We start from the raw sequence: 17,212 nt of genomic DNA on the forward strand, positions 1-17,212 counted from the left end.
AGTTTAGAGTTTCAGGTCTCAATAAAAAAAGACTGAATTAATGTAATAGTTTTGCTACACACACACACAAGTTTAAAGGCTTTTAGAATTAGTACTAACCAAACTTCAGGCTGTCCAACCAACTCAGGGGGCTAACATAAGCTTAAATAGCTAGCTAGCTACAACTGATGTAATGTGCTAGTTACAGTTTTTTTTATTAAAACCAGGAGCAATTCTGTCCAAAAATACAACAAATTTTAAGCTGTATTTGTGCTGTACCAAGCTAGATAGCAACTGTAACTAAGGGACGGGGCTTAGAGAGCAACCAGTTCAATTGTAGCCACTGAAGTGTGAAAAGCAGTGAGAGAACAGAACATTAAAGAAAATCATCTTTTAGACGACGTTTAATCGTGAATTTAATCAAAGCCAATTAAACTTTCCAGAACTTTTTATTAAACTTCTTTATTAAACTTCCTTTGATTCGACCACTTTAATGAAGCAGCACTGGACGGTTTTGATCTGAGTTGTATTGCTGAGTTGTACATCCTTAATGTGAACCTAATATACTTGAATTATTCCTGCTCTATTTTTAGCATTTACCTTCATTACATGCTCAGAGACTCCTGCATAAAGCAGATATACTCAGACGTTTCATTACCGTCATACAGCAGCCTCATTCTATCAGCAGCAGACGATAATCCCTGACTCAGTAGTTTGCAGCACTTGTTCTGCAGATGATTGATTTATCTGTCATGTATACACTCCGACTCCCAACAGTGATTCGTTTTTAACATGTGTGTGTGTGTGTGTGTGCCCATGGCTGGTAGCTGTAAATGACGGTCATTTCCTGTTGTTTTTTTTATGTGAAAGTGCTGCTGTTAACAACTTCCTGTGTCAGCTAACATTCAGCTAATGGCTCAGTGTTACTCTGCTGGAGGTGTTTATGTGTTTATATGTATGTGTGTTTACTCAGAGGTGCGAAGTAAAGTACAAATACTTCATTTATGTACTTTGGAGTTTTCCAGTTTCTGTACTTTACTTGTATCTCTGACATTTTATCACATATTTCTCAACTTTCAACTCCTTGCATTTTAAGTACAGGCTTATTACTTTAGCTTTAAAGATTTAATTTGTCAGCTGTTTTAAGCTTGTATCACTATGGGCTGCCTTCCCATTATTAAGACACAGTTTAACCTAAATGGAGGGACAATAACCCTTGGTGTATCCATAAGTGCATTTCAGCTTTTATACCTGCACTTTGTTTTACATTTACTTCAGTAAAAAAGCTGAATCAGTACAAGTATATGTACTTCTACTTAAACAAAGATTGTGTGTACTTCTTCCACTTCCTTCATTGGGAGAAATGGTCAACATAGATACATATAAGCCCCTTTTACACTGCCAGTTCAAGGCGGGATTATTACGCCTCTGTAAGGCCTCATCTTTAATGTAAAACGCAGAATGGTGAGGTGAAATCGTTCCGCCCTTAAGCCGGCATCGGAGGTAGTAACAGTATTTGAAGAACACACCTTTCATTTACACTTTGTTTGCTTCTGCTAGCCGGATCACACTCAGGCGACTTGATGGGCTTTTCAGACTGGGGGGGGGGGGGGCGATTGACACGCCTTGTCATTCATTTTCAATGAGAGGTGAGTGTTCAGTTCGGGAGGCACGGGCATTCTGACAGGTGGAGCGACAAGCGGACGCGATCCCGTGAATTTGCCGCGGTCGTGCTCGTCACGCACAAACGCCCGCCCGCCGCTACAGTTGAAAGTTCCTGAACTTTTTTTCTACGTGTTGCGCAGAAGTGACCGGAAAAACAATGGATGTGAGACTGATCCTTGCTGTGTGTGACTTCTCGGAATTTTATAACCACATTCTAAACAATGACAGGGACATTAACAGGAAGGCCTCTGCATGAGAGATGTTTCAGGTAATGCATCGTAGTTTTAACTTAAGCCCGGCTTTATGTTACGTTAGCTGTTGTCCCGGCAGGGGTACAGGAGTGCGCAAAAGCCACGTGTAGAGCGTCAGACGTTCACTCGCAGAGCGCTTGTGTGCCTGTTTATTCACATGAGGAGCGGAGTGAGACACCGTGATCCGAGCGGGTACGCAGGCGGAGTGTCGCCCCCCGCCGGTGTTGCTTGGGTCGATGTAAAATGGCGAAGGCAGAATAACGGCGGAGCTTCGTTACGCCGCTACGGCGGAACCACAGTGTTAAAAGGGCTATAGATAGATATAAATAGATACATACTATATTAATCTTTTACAGGAAATGACTCTGTTATAGCAGCTACAATCACAGTCATGACACCACATATAAAACTGAACATAAAAACATTTAAGCACAAAAAACTAGACACAGAAACGCTACAATATGTTCCTAAAATGTACTAAAACTTACACTAAACGATATCTGTTACACATAATAAGGTATCCAGTGTACATGGGAAGTAGCAGTAGAAAGGTGAGTACATAATACCCTTTATATTAAGCTTAAGATTTACTACCTAATTCTGTACTTTGCAGATGATTTGGGGGTAAAACACTGAAAACATGAGGAGAAGTAGAAGTGACAAAATAAAAACAGGAGCAACAAATCTTGGACGAAATGTGAATGCAAGACAGCTCTGTAAATGTACACCACTCCTACAAAACACAGAGGAGGAGGAGGTGGAGGAGGAGGCGGAGGAAGAAAAAAAAGAAAGAGAAGCAGCTGATGGTGGGAAAAAAAGAAGGAGGAATAATATTTAGTTAGGAAGCGGTGTGTAGGTCTGACAGTGGTGCTGACACAAGAGATTCAGAAAACACTTTTCCTGCTAGCCGAAGCAGATGAGAGAAAAAAAAAAAGGAGCCGGAGAAGAAGAAGCAAACGGAAAGAGAGGGAGGAGGAGAGAAAAGAAAGTTAAAGACAGCGAGATTTGATCTTTTTCATTCTCTAATTTCTCACCCACTGTCGGCATTTCTGTTGTTGTTACAGCTACGATAAAAGACGTTGGCAACGTGGGTGATTCTGCGTTTCTTAACCCGGCGTGTCAGTAAAGCCGAGAGAATTAAAATGAATCAAGAGCGCAGAAGAAGAAAGGAAAAGATAAAAAGAGGGAGGGGGAGGGGAAAACAAGCTCTCTCAGTAGATCACACACAAAGAGGAGGAAGAAAACAGGGAAGGAGGGAATTGGGAGACGTGATGAAGCGAGCGTGGAATCGAACAGGGAGAGTAAGGCTATCAGTGTTAGCTTAGGTGTTTCAGCAGAGGATTTGACAGTCAATAGAGTTTAAGATCAAAGGGAAGAAAGAGTAAATCCATGTCAAGGGTTCAATTCCAAAAAGACTGAGAGGGAGAAATGTGTCCGTTTCTGCTAAATGAGACAGAAATGTATAAAGGTGGATTATCTAAAGCCCTTCAGACGCACAGGTAACACTGCTGGGATACGAAATGGCTTTTCGTGACCTGACGCCGGGTTCAAACGAAGTGATATCAGCCTGTACCTGAAAGATGTCACACCTTTCACTATTGTTACTGCACAGAGGTCGTGTTAAGAATTCAAATCGTGGTTAAAACACTACGTTTATGTGTTCTTGTTTTATAGTAGTGTATGTGTTCTAATGAAGCACTTCGCTTTATGTACAGTATTAGCGTACAGTGTGTGCCTTTTGTAGCTCTTATTAAACCTGCCAAGGGGCTAGGAGTGGGAATCGCAGGGCAACTTATGATTTGATACGCAATACACAAAAAGTGGCCCCCGATAACGATAATATAACGATACATCGGATTCTTCTTCTTTGGCCCATAAATATTTGTTGACGTTATCCTCATCCTCATGTCATCAGCGCCACCACGAGGGGTCATGAAGTAGTGACACGGTGAGTCAAAAACTTGTACAATAAACGGTGCGTGTTGCATAAGTCAGGACGACGATATATTGCAGAATCGATATTTTGTCCCACCCTGCAAGGGGCTTCTTTAAACTAGATAAATAAGTTTAACACTTTTCCCAAAAATCTTCCGTATGCCGGTAAATTTGTTCGAATTATATCGCACAGTAACCTCAACAACATCCCCTGTACGTAGCTGTACACACGGCGCTTCTGAGGTGCGTTGGTGTTCACATGATCAGTTCTGTAGCTCGGTCCTTTACTAGAAGCGTAGCTCTGTTTTGGCGAAGTGCGTGAGAGTGGGGTGGTAGAGCGAGTGCGCGAGAACCTAAGTGTGTGTGTGCACGAGTTACGAGAAGCGTCGGGGACCGGAGCAGCTAAAGAGCAGAGAAAAGAGTGATCGGTAGCTGTATAAACAACAGAACTAATGTAAGTGACGGCGTTAGCCCTGAAGCTAGCTGCAGCTTCGGCCCTGGAGCGGAGCAGTAAGTCTCCCCTGTGCTTTCTGACTACGGTCGGGACGCTGAAGCAGGAAAGGTTAACAACATCTCGGCTCATTAGTTTCCTCCATTGGTTTGTATCAGGCAGCGTGTTATCACCATCTGTTGGAATACAAGGTACTTTAAACGTGAGAGGGCTCTGGGACTCTGGAGAGCAGGTTACTAGTTTGTTCTTGGGCAGCGTGTCACATCATTACAGTTGGAACTATTGATATTTCACCAGGTTCGAACGATATTGAATTTTGATTGAAAAGTTACAGCCCTACAACCCACTCTACATTTGGAAAGCCTTGAGAATTCCCGACAACAGACTAGTGGGTCAATTTTTTCCCGCCTTCTACAACAATTTCCTTGAAATTGACCAAATTTTGTTGTTGGTACCGACAGGAAGAACGGGTTAAAAAGACGAAAGGCCGAATTTGTGTTGAAACACAAGAGAGCCAGTATCAAACGCTACGTTCTTGTTGTTTGTTTTCATTCTTGCTCCTGGAAGTTGGTCTCTCAATCTGACTTAGTAAGACCGACTCTGTGCCTTTATGTGAAGTGATTTGGGTGCTAACAGAGAATGAGGTTTACCATGAACAGAGACTGAGACATAAAATGATATGGATATGTGCAGAGACACGAACGAGAAAAAAATATGCAGCAAATTATTGATGAAAACAATAAAATCTGGTGTTAAATACCAACTAAAATTCAGAGATTGCGCCCAAAGGTTTGGGCAGGAAGAAGCTGCCAAATACAGCTTGGTTAGGAAGAACAACTTTTCCATCAACTGCATTAAAAACTAGCAGAAACATTGGAGTCTTCCTGGAAAGAAAGGACAAAAGTAACTGCAAAGACTGTTAAAAATAAAAGAAATATCCACGATGGAAAATTTTAAATAAATTAGAAAGTAACCACAAAAACAGCTTCAGCGTTGGACTCTGCTTTAAAAAGATAAATCTTCATATAAAAAGAAGAAACCCCGCATCAAACAGTCTGTTCATCAAAGCACAAACAAAATAAGATATCAGTTAAAAAGTGGACAAAACAATCAGATAAAGAAAAGAGACTCTGTCGAGGAGACGGACGAAGAGGACTGACTTTGAATTGTGAGGAGAGAGGAGGAGGAGGAGGAGGAGAGCAGATGGAGAGGAGTTGCCTGGGTGATTCTTGCCTTGTGAAGTGTGATGGGGAGACGATGAGGCAAATACAGAGAGAGAGAGAGATGAAATAAAAGGAGGGAGGGAGGAGGAGGAGGGAGGAGGGAACGGTGTGAACGACAACAAACAACACAGACGAGCAGAAGCAGACAGATGGGACGGAGGTAAAATGACAGACGAGGTGCGAACAGACGCAGAAACAAACACTGACAGATATAAAGTCACATGTGGACGTGGGGAAACACACACACACACACACACACACAGATTTCAGTGAGATGCTGCCAGTAGCCCAGATGGTGTACTGGTAGTTGTAGTGTCAGCTTCGACACAGAGGAACTATTAATAGAAGGAAGTTAGTGCGTCCAAAGCCAGAACCAGGCGGCACACCGGAGCCACAAGCCTCCAACTGTTACCACCGAGCGGAGCAGAAGACGTCGGCGGGGTTAAACTAGATTACAGCGAGAAACCAGCGGGCCCTGAGCACAATCTGCACTCTGACTCTTTAAACATTTACTCTGTCTGGCAAATGTTTGAGGAAGAAATGCTACAGCTGTACAAATGCAACTAATAATCCGTAAGATGATGATAAAGTGAGAGAAAAACGTCACAAAAGATCGAATGATCGAGCTCTGTGTGATCATAATTTCATACACGAGTTTGAGCTGCTGGTGTGAAAACAGCTGGCCGATTAAACCTGGAAAACTACCAGTAATGCTGATTGATGGGTGCTGTCGCTGTGAAAATATTAAGTTTGGACCTGGAATATTAACAGGAGTGAGACCTCACTTTGGAGTGAACGGTAGTTAGAAGAGAAACAAAAGTTGCTTGATTAATTATTGGTAAATAATGATGGCTAATTAGCTTAAAATGCTATACGGAAGGCTGTGTGCACCTGTGTAAACATAGGATTAAGTGATGCCATTTTTCGGAAAAAGGTTTCCACTGAAACTTGAACCATAAATCTGAAATATTCCAATTTTTTTTGCCAAAAAATCCCATGAAAAGACCAAAACCAACAACCCAGAGGAACTTCTCTCAATATTTTCCCACAATCCAAGCGAGTAGAGTGTTTGGCACTTAAGCGCGGTAGGTCCAACTGAAGACATGAATCTGTAGGGCTCAATCACTTCTTCATCCAGTTTCGCACTTAGCCAACGTTACTTTAAGTCTAATATATTTGAATAGCAGATTAATACACATGTGGTTTGCTAGTAAGGATTAACAGCAGCATGGACGGTACATGTTAGCCAACAACTACAACTGACCCTTCGCTAAGCCCCTCCCGTGAACAGCCTCTGTCCAATCCTACGTTAGCAACCGTAACTAGGCGCCTGTCAAGCTTTCAGAACAAGGAGAAATGCCGAAACCGTGTCGGACAGCAGATATCCTCGAAGTTTAGAGTGGGGTGTCAAGAGGAGAGATGTCGGACATGGATTAAAGATTGTGGAAGACTCCGCTTGCGATCCCTGTCAAGGCCTTCGCTACCACCCCTGACGATACCTTCACAGCCTTTATTTTACCACCCCTTGTTTTGTGCCGTTGTTGTGGCAAACTCAGGATTTTGTTGGGCTTTCCTGCTGTGTCTTTAGGAGATCCAGTGTTTGGATCAAGCCCACGATATGCGAGCAATATCCTGACGCGCTTTAAACAACATGAAAAAGTGGGATCTTTTAGTTTTGCTAGCAATGGGCTAAAATATATTAGATAATAAAAGTTATAAGGAGTCATAATTAAACATTAAAACGGCATAATATTTACATGCTTGTGCGAAAGCTTGACAGGCGTAGCAACAGTAACCAAAGGGGGCGGGACTTGGCGAAGGGTCAATTAACGTACAATTAACAACATCAGATCAATTTGCAAATCACTTCATTTCCATTTTCTAAACGTTGCGGACGATGGTTGCAATTGGGTAGACCTACAGCCAATGAGAGCAACGACACCTCTGATGTAGCGGTTAGCTGCTAGGCTAGGTGGCTACCTCCATTCAATTAATATGGCTAATATAACACACAGGCGTTTGGCATGACATAAGTAGCCAACCCTTACCATTAGCATGCAACATCAATGACCATCCAGCTTGTTAACACTGATGCTATAAGGGAATGTGAACATTCTATAGAAGCGGCAGCCATCTTGGATGTTTACTAAAATGTTATCATGTGTAATGTGCTCCATAAACTGCTGTGATTGGCTGCCTGAGCAAATGAAACACTCTGATTCATAGCAAGGTATATGTGGGATTGAATCCAAAAATAAACCTACAGAGAGCACGTTCATCATGCTAAAGGTACACGTCTCCCACGGCAACAGCATGACTCACTGACGTGCTTTTCACAGTTTCTTGGCAACTATGAAAGTTTTCCTTTGGTTTGGCCTTTTGATGGGAACAATAAGAATAAATATCTGACTTTCACTTTAACTTGTTTGAAATTTAATATTCAAAAAGCAAAAGTTTCACACTCTAACTTCCTGTGAGCTGGTTCAGTCTAGAGCCGCACTTCTCTCTGAACTTCCTCCTCCCCGTATGATGAAAATAGTCTTCAGATGACCTCTGCAGGTAGTCGCTCTTATCTGCTGTGCCTTTGGAGCTGTCGATAACTCGCCGTGCCTTAAAATTATACGCCTCGCAGGAGTGTCTCGGGACCCGAAAGGGTTGAGAAGCACCGAGATTGATTGTGTCAGCTGCTGAGAGGTTAAAAGAAAGTAAGCTAATAAGAGGGCTCCGAGCCAAAGCCCCAGACCTGCAACACTTAAGCCATCCGTCTGAAGCTGTTAGCAGAGCAGGCAGCAAAACCACAACAAGAGGAGCTGGGGGGAGACGCTTCCTACACATTGTTTATTTGATTTAAGATCTCTAGATGTTCTATCTTTCACTGGATTAAAAGATTTAAGTTGGCGATTAAAAGTTAAAATAAATCAAGAAATAATTCAAATAAAATGAGAGCAAATCTACAAGATGATAATACTTCAATAGAGTATTTAACTAATTTATTGTCCTGGTTTCGTCATCCGGAAATATCTGTTTATTGCTCATATTGGAAGAAGTTGCAGACCTCTGAAGAGAAAGTTGACTTACTGAGTAAAATCTGGAATGGGATCTGTTAACTTTTGGATCAAATAAAACCCATAAAGAATTTATGTGTAATCCTTTGAGGCCCTGAATGCTATTTTTTTTTCAAAACAGCTTCTTACTTTTAGTGAATTACACATTTTAAGACCAATTGTGGTCGTTTTACAGGGGAAAAAAGTATTTTTGCAGTTTTTTCTTCCCCTTTCTTACTAGTTTTAAGTGGGCGGGGCTGTGATGGAAGAACGTGAGGTCACAAATGTCCCTGCACCAATCAGGATTTAGCAAATTCTGAGTCGAAATCAGATGTAATCATGGGCTTGTTGCCAGTGTTTTCAATGAAAGAGTTTTGAGAGTTAAGTGTTAATCTCGAAGATCTCACCTTCGTTCTCTTTGGCGCCACCTATGGTGATAAACGGTAATTGCGGGAGCACACTTCCCAGATATCCAGACAGTGTTGCATGTGTGACGTCCACGGTTGGCTCCAGTTGTATCTCTTGATTTTCCTGGCTGACGGTCACTTTCCTTTTTAGACTGTTTGCTTCATCTGAGCGTCGAGTTTGTTTCTTTTTCTTTGGATTATTTTTGAAGTTGTATCTGTAGTCATCGATCTTTTCTTTGTTTGTTCAGCCATAGTAGATTACTGTTTACTCGCAACACTTGCAGAGAGAGGAGAAGCAGCCGCTTAGCTCCGCCTACCCTCTCTGGCAGACCAACCACTGCTGGCTGCTGGGAAACGCGTCACTTACTGGGCGCCGCTTGTGAAGTAAAGTCGCCACAGACAGCCAGTCTGTAATACTGCAAATGCAAAGGCTTTCATCAGTGGGCCATAGGCTCAATCACCATTGTGTTACCTCATTCAGCAATAGATAGAGATTTAACAGACATTTATTTAAATGCAAATTTTCCAGATTACCACTTTAAACTCTTAATAACAGTTTTATCTGAAGATTAAATTTTATTGTTTTTTTTAGTCCATAAAATCGACTTGTCTTTGACATTTGACAGAAACTTTTCAGAGGCTTTGAATTTATATAAAGGAAACATCTTTTCCTTTTTGAATTAACTGAAATTTTAATTAATTGATCGCCATCGCTTGTTGTGAACTTACTGCCATAGCAGTAATAGAGGTCATATTGCAAGAACCCAAACACCAGGCTTCGTGACAGAGCCAAAAAAAAAAAGCGACAGACACCCGCCCAGCAGCAAGAGAAGTTTCTGGAAGTAGTCAGAAGGTTAGTGAAAAGCTACGCTTGTGCTGCCAGCAAAGCCAAAAGGTTTTTAGTTTTTCAGTCTGGCCCTGTCTGGACAGTCAGACAGAGCGGGCTTTACCGGCTGCAGGTTGTGTGCCGTTGTTACTTGGCGTGGCTTTATTCCCAAACACGGCATCGAAATCTACAGTCATGGCTGCTGTGGTCTGCTGCAGAGGCTGGCTCTCCAATCCTGAGGGAGGCAGTTAAATATGAGCCATTAAAACCTGTTTAAACTGTTACATACTGTCGGCACACACTTCAGATTTAAACATCAGATTGTGCTCTAGTTAGGATTCCTCCACCTCCCACCAAACTAATCCCATTAGATTAGGAACATTACAGTCTCCAGCGAGCAGCCATTGTTGTGTCTTAGTAACTCGGGATTGTGTGCAGGCTGTGGGGAATGTCGAGCTTTCAGAGGAGCGTTAAGCCTGTGCACGAGGAAATCCACCGACACACCTTTTGTTTTTCTGTCTTCATCCACATCCCTGTTGGGGATTAGGGCTCGAATTCTCAGAGAGCGGCTGTCTTTGTGGAGTCCAAGAAACAAGAATACCCGACAAAATTCACAAGAGAGACAGTACGCCACCAACGCCTATAAATAAACACGACGTGGCTGATAGAGCAAACCTTCCAGGAAACACAACAGGGACTCACAAAGATGATCTGAGATTCACGGTAATTAAATGTGGCGGATACAAAATGGGTCACGAGGAGAGTAAAACCCTTCATGTACATTTAAAGTCACATTTTTAAAGGGATTGTTCCGTACATATCAGGTGTAACACTAACTGATATGAGAAGAATCAGTCGCTGATTAGCGTAGCCTAGCACAAACACTTGGAACAGCTAGTCTGGCTTTGTCAAAGGTAACAAAATCCACCTTCCAGCACGTCTTAAGCTCACTTACAACATGTCATATCTTGTTTGTTTCATTTGTATGAAAGCCAAAGTGTAAAAACAACAAGTAGGTTTTGTACCAAACCAATTTATGGCAATGCACAGTAAGTTCCTGCTGACCCTACTGGTTGCTTATAGCCTAGAAATATGGTGTCGTCAAAAGGGGTTGGGTTTAACGTGTTCAGCCTGTATAGACGCTTTCCCACTGGGTTAGTGGGAAAGGTTACAATCGGCATTCAGACCCGGGTCAAATGACTCTGCAGTAGACCCGGGTAATTATCGCCTCGGCTCCGATCGGCATTGATGGGAATACAAAACCTGTGTCGACACACTAATCTTCTACCCCTCTCCAGCGTGAATTCAATTCAATGCAAATTCTGAGTCTCCGGAATCGTTCCAGATTTGTCGGCGCCAAGTTTGATAAACAGACTGAATGAGTAAAAGATACAATAAAGACCTAACCACTGTAACACAACACTCTTTACTAACCCTGCTTCGGGTGCGTTTGTGACGTCAGACGGTGACGCAGCAGAAAACAGACCGACAGGAGTATACTTCACTGGCAATGGGAAAAGAGACAATTGGCATTTATTAGCGGGTCTTCCCGGGTCTAAAAAACCTGCGTCAACCAGCTAAATTTAGGCGGGAGAGGGGTACATGAAAGCATGCCTTTTGTGTTATTCATCACCAATGCTCTAATGTTTTTCTTCTGCCATTAGGGTTTAGCATTTTCTGCATTGCATTACCCTCATGCTAGCTTGCTCAACTGTTAGCCTCAGCGGCTTCTAGAGACAGACAAGTAACAAAATTCGGCATCCATGGTAACTAGCAGTGGTGTCCTCACGACGTAACCCCTTAAACACAGAGCAAATCATAATATGATGTTGTAATCAGAGGCTAACAAGGTGCATTTTAAGCTAGCGGCCGTCTAGCACAAAGTAACATCTTCCATCTTTGGTTTCGTACTGATTCAACAGTTCCAAATTAAAATACAGACGATAAAAATGTTAATTAGTGAGCTTTAGAAGTGCTGCTTTGTGAATTCTGTTAGCTTCCGACTGAGCCAGGGTAGCTGCTAGTCCCTATTTACAGTAGTTGCGCTAAGCTAGGCTAACCGGCTGCTAGCTGTAGCTTCCTTTTTATGAGATGGCAAACTTCTCATCCTACTCTGAGCCAGGAAACAAACAAAGCATAATAACTCAAATGTTGAACTGTAAACTGTACTGTTCATTCTCCTGCCTCACTGAACTTTACCTGCGTTTCCATCTTTTACAGCTATATCTGAGGAAGTTATCTCAGCTCCTGTGTGGGAGCCGCTGATGGCATAAAAGACAGATAAATAAGCTAAGAAGCAGCTCTGACTCTGAAAGGTGGCCAACTCTCTTTAAGTGCGGTTTAATCCTCTGCCACGGAGCGTCTAGATGCATCTTTGTGCTACTTTTTGAATTGAGCTCGCTGGTTCTGGGCTGAAATGTCACCACTTTTCACATATAGAGACTTCCAGTAAAGTTTCATGACAGATTTTCTGCCGCAGCAACATTTTCCTCTCTGTAAACCAGTCCCAGAGAAATGTCAGCTCAGATTCAGCCACCGTCTCTTTCTTCCTCTTGTGCGTACGAGTGTGAACACAGGTTTTTATTATTATTACGTAATCCTCAGAGTATTTACAACAACAACACCTGCATCCTTTTTCGTTTAACGGTCTGTCAGCGCAGGAGACACGGGCTGGGTCATGCAATATTATCTTTTGTAGAAAAGAGGGGAGATGATGGTGGGAGGATGGATGGATTACATATAAAGCAGAATAATGGACGGACAGATGGACGGACAGACGCACACACTGTGAAATACGGTTTAAATCCATTTGTGTGTGTTTTATCTGCAGGTAGGAGCCTGTCCTTTCTGCATGTCTGCATCCCTGCTGCTGCTTTCATATATGTGTTAATGTAGGTGTGTGTGTGCAGGTGTGTGTGTAGGTAGCGTACCTCCCCAGGCACTGTTGGCGGTGGAGATTGAAGGAGTGCTCTGCACAGCGGGGATGAAGGCCGGCTGAAGATCAAACAGGTCACTGTTCAGATTGGGCACGCTGAGGAGCGAGAGAGCGGAGAGAGATAAAGAAAAGAGAAAGAAGGAGGAAAGAGATTAGGAGAAAAAAAAGAGACAAGTATGGACAGACAGACGGGTATCGAGCGTTAATATTTAATCAATCTCGCCTAAACAGCCACTAAAAGTGTTCGTTTGTCACAGATAGAGATGAATCCTGGCTCTCTGCAGAGCCCTAAAAACTTCCAACGAGCAATAAAACAGTTAGCAGCAGTAAATTCAGAGCGTTACACCGTGTGCATGTCGAGGAGGAATTCTGTGCTGATTATAAAGAATAAATTCTCTTACTAAGAAGCTCGATTACAGCGGGAATAACTAAAGGTGTGATGCAGGGGTTTGATTTATTGGAGGGTATTTAAGTGCAAACAAATATACATACATCACGCTGAAAAGGCAAAAGGTGGTTTTTTGTGTTTAAACCGTTGTGAAGATCGATTTTCAGATCGGCTTTTATCTTCAACACAACCGGTTATAATCTCAAAGAAATTGCTTACCCCACATTTATACCTTTTACTACATATTTATGCACTTTATTTCTTTCACAGAAGCAAATCTGTGTATTTATTTGATCTAATTTCTCTCGGACGAATCAAGGCAAAGATATCAAACCTCTTTTGGTTGTTTAAATTGCAGACTTTCTCTTTGTTGACATCTTTGCAAATGGGGGAAACCAATGATTTCTCGAGGCTTAATAAAGATTTGATTGAATATTCTTTACAATAATACATTTGATTCTGCAGGAAAGAAAGTATACACCAATCAGCCGTGACATGATGACCACCTGCCACCCTGCCACGCTCAACAAACTGATGCTCTGTGTGTTCTGACAGCTTCCTATCAACTTCTTCAGCAATGTGAGCTTCAGTAGCTCTTCTGTTGGATCGGACCACACGGGCCAGCCTGCGCTCCCCATGTTCACCACCAGTTCACCTGTCTTCCTTCCTTGGTCCACTTTTGGTAGCTACTGATCACTGCAGACGGGAACACCCCGCAAGAGCTGCAGTTTTGGAGGTCGTCTACCCAGCTGGAAAGTTTTTGTTCTAAGAACATTCTGAGAACGTTACGTGCGATGTTCTGGTAATGTTTGGAGCGGGCAGTTTTTATTTGGTTCCCAGAATGTTCCTTTTAATAGCAGGAGAACGTCTGAAAATATTCTCAGAGAGTTGCAGTGAGAATGTATCTCACATTTTAGGGACGTTTGATGAATCACGTTCTGATAGTTCAGGCCGTACTAACATCCTGAAAAGATCCTCAGAATGTTGCAGTTAAAACGTTTTGTCTTAGGTTAAGTTTAAACGTTACAAGAACTTTATTTGAAATGATAAACATCCTTAAAACCTTCTTTAAATACTAGATTAAAACTTGATTAGAACTTGTAAGTAATGTTAGCCGGTGTTACTGGAACGTTCCCTGCTAGCTAGGTAGCCTCACAATTTGAAAAGTCATTCACATCCTCACGCTTCCAACGCATCTACTTCAAGGACAAACTGTTCACTTGCTGCTTCACATATCCCACCTACTGACAGGTGCCATTGCAACGACATTGTGATCAATGTTATTCACGTTACCTGTCAGGGGTCTTAATGTCATGGCTGATGGTGTAACGTGCGATCACGCGCCTGCATGTAATCTTTGCTCGTTGAGATCAGCCCGCTTAGCTGTTTTGACTGTCTTTGTAGCTTCTTAAGAGTTTCCCGACCATTAGCTACAAATGTAAATTAGCTCATTAGCTTTAGCACTGTAGCTAGGTCTGCTTAACAGCTGCATGGTGCTTATTCTCTGTTAAGTAAACGACTAAATCAAACTTAAATGAGTTGGCATGACGTGAAAAAGGCTTAATAACGACTGACTTTATTATTAGAACAATACAAGCTTGTTTGGCGGCTCTTTAAACGGATACACGAGAGTGTTAGCTCTAAGGATTCTGGGATTTTTTGTATGAAATAACCCTTATTGATTTCAAACATTTAGGCTAACGTGTGTGTGTTCATGTGTGTGTGTGTGCCCACCTGTTGGCAGACAGCGCAGAGGTGAACAGCTCTGGTGTCGGTGTGATGTGGTTGTTGTTGGCGCTGCCTATCGACTGGCTGCTGGGGGAGGCAGAGGGCGGAGTCTGCATGCTGATCTCCTTCAGGCGCTGGTCCTGAAACACAAACACACAACAGAAAGTAAACATCATGTGATCAGGAAGACATTGTTAAACAGTCATTTCCCTTTGGAACATAAAAATAAAATTCACAGGAACCCTAAATATTCCTCGCGCTGTCCTCCTGTAACTTTTCCGTGTTCACGGCCCGTCTGCCTTCTTATATGACGTCTCTGCCAAGCATCTCGTTGCAAACAAGCCCAATGTTGAGTCATTAAGAGTGAAGACATGAAGGGAAAAGTTAAATCTGTGTTCTTTGGTGATACTGAAATAGTTCTTGGCTTCGGATTAAAGCTTTAAACTCAGGCGTTCATCCAACTAAACTTCTAATTGCTTGGTATCTGTCTGCCAGGGTGGCCTGGTGCTGTGGGATTCAGGAAACACACAGCAACGACGGCCGGCGAAGTGAAAGTCCTTTAAAACTAATGATAATGGTTTCTAATGATAATAAAACTCTTTAGCACTGTTTGGTGGTGAAGCTGGAAACCTCAGCACGTCCTAAAAAAGGAGCATCAGCAGAGTGCGGGCGCTGCTTTTTAGATGGGAATAAAAGTCAAGAATAAAGAAGCTTTTATTTTGAAATTTGGGGGATTATTTCAAGAGATAAGAAGCCTGATGTGATCGTGTAGGAGGTCACTTTAAAATTAAATCATCACTTATGTGTGTTGGTGAGTGTGTGTGCAGTCCCTTGTGAGACCCTTCCTTCTGCATCTACTCTGTTGTTTTGCTTTGGACGGGACGTTTTCAGGCAGGGCGCTGTTGTGGTTCCCTGAGCCAATCACAGCGTACAGGTGAGTGGGAGTGGTTCAAATTAGCAACTGGGCCCCATTCAGACCGGCGAACAAGAGTTGGCCTTCTTTCTGTCGGACAGGTAAGTGTCTCAAACCGGGTAGGACAAGCTAACCGGCGGTTAGCATGGTAGCGCAAAGGTTACCGTGATGCTGTCATGAGGCTTGTTCTCGCACGAGAGAGGATGAGCTTCTGGTGACGAAGAGCCCAGGAGGAGGGGCCCCGTTTGAATGTGTTGTTGACAAAACGCAAGGTCAAAATCCTACTTATTATATGTTTGAACAAAGTGTGGAGGGCCGGGCTAAGCCCACTGAGAGCACAGGAGGATGGGGCAGGGGCTACGCAGCGCTACGGTGGCCCGCGTGGTCTTTGTGGGCTCACAATTTTTGGACATTACACTCTATATTTGACATCATAACTCGGCCTCAGCTGTCGGTTAACTTGGCCGACTTTTGAGCAATTTTGTTCCAGACGATCACCGTGTCGCTCCGTCTTTCATCTGTAGCTGTGAGTGACGGCTGGCCTCAGTCATGAGGGGAACACTCGCTTTACAGGTAATTGGCACGTATTGGCATTTAAAAGTCTAGACCCTGAATATAAGGAGATCCCACTTTTTCAGATGTATCGCAAGGGGAAAAAAACCTGTCTTATATTCAGACCAATATGATAGTTTGGTTCTAGTTTTCATCTTTTCATCTTCTTTTTTAACACTCATTTTTTAGGTGGTTATTTTTGACTGTTTATTTCTCTTTGGGTGTGGTTTTCATTCATGTTTCTACGACAACAACACGTGCTTTTTTTAAAATGTATTTTTATTGCCTCTTGTGCTTCCATCTTTTTGTATTTTTGTGTAAAACAGTGTAGAACATGAAGAGTCTTTGGGTTTTAGACGGTTTGTTGATCAAAACAAGCAATTTGAATACTTCAATTTGACCGTTTATTCACATGTTTTGGATATTTTAAAGCCAAACAATTACTCGATTGATCCCGAAAACACAACACTGAAAACACTCATTATCATTATTGATCAGTCTGGCCTGCTCTGGTATGAAACCACACACAGTGAAAGCACCACAAGTTATTTCCCTGCTGATATAAGGTGAACGTTTACTTTGAAGCTGCTCCTACACGTTCGCCGCTCCTCTTCTCATTTCCTGCATGAATTTGAACGTTTCGCTTCGGGGTCAGCTTGATGCATGCTGGGTAAATTGCTCCTATCACTTTGTAGCTTAAGCTGATGTTATGTGACAACAAATCCCAGCATGATGGGAGTGTAAATCTAAGTAAGATGCAGTGTGAACAATCCACACTGTTCCTGTAAACTCCCACAGGTGATGACATTACCTTTTATTGCTTTGCTGATTGATATTATCGTTCTTGCTTATGTTCCATGTGTGTATTATTTCCCGCCGGATCCCATTACTGCTGCTGCTGCACTGACCTGATAT

At 42.5% G+C, this 17,212-nt stretch overlaps 1 protein-coding gene across 3 annotated transcripts in view; it reads right to left on the reverse strand.

Annotated features, from left to right (window-relative positions):
• Nucleotides 1-17,212, reverse strand: part of LOC138600522 (phosphatidylinositol-binding clathrin assembly protein) — a 106,195-nt gene that overhangs the window by 16,294 nt on the left and 72,689 nt on the right. For 2 of the 3 annotated variants that reach the window (XM_069671941.1, XM_069671942.1), the window contains exons 11-13: nucleotides 14,839-14,972; nucleotides 12,712-12,812; nucleotides 9,906-10,016 (exon numbers count right to left, since the gene is read on the reverse strand). In XM_069671941.1, coding sequence (XP_069528042.1) covers nucleotides 9,906-10,016; nucleotides 12,712-12,812; nucleotides 14,839-14,972 — 346 coding nt within the window. The remainder of the gene's footprint in view (nucleotides 1-9,905; nucleotides 10,017-12,711; nucleotides 12,813-14,838; nucleotides 14,973-17,212) is intronic. The other variant, XM_069671943.1, reaches the window with a different exon arrangement.

The sequence above is a fragment of the Semicossyphus pulcher genome, unplaced genomic scaffold (assembly GCF_022749685.1).
Source record: "Semicossyphus pulcher isolate SPU_LCO1_2020_fin unplaced genomic scaffold, fSemPul1.0.p SCAF_21, whole genome shotgun sequence".
NCBI lineage: Eukaryota > Metazoa > Chordata > Actinopteri > Labriformes > Labridae > Semicossyphus > Semicossyphus pulcher.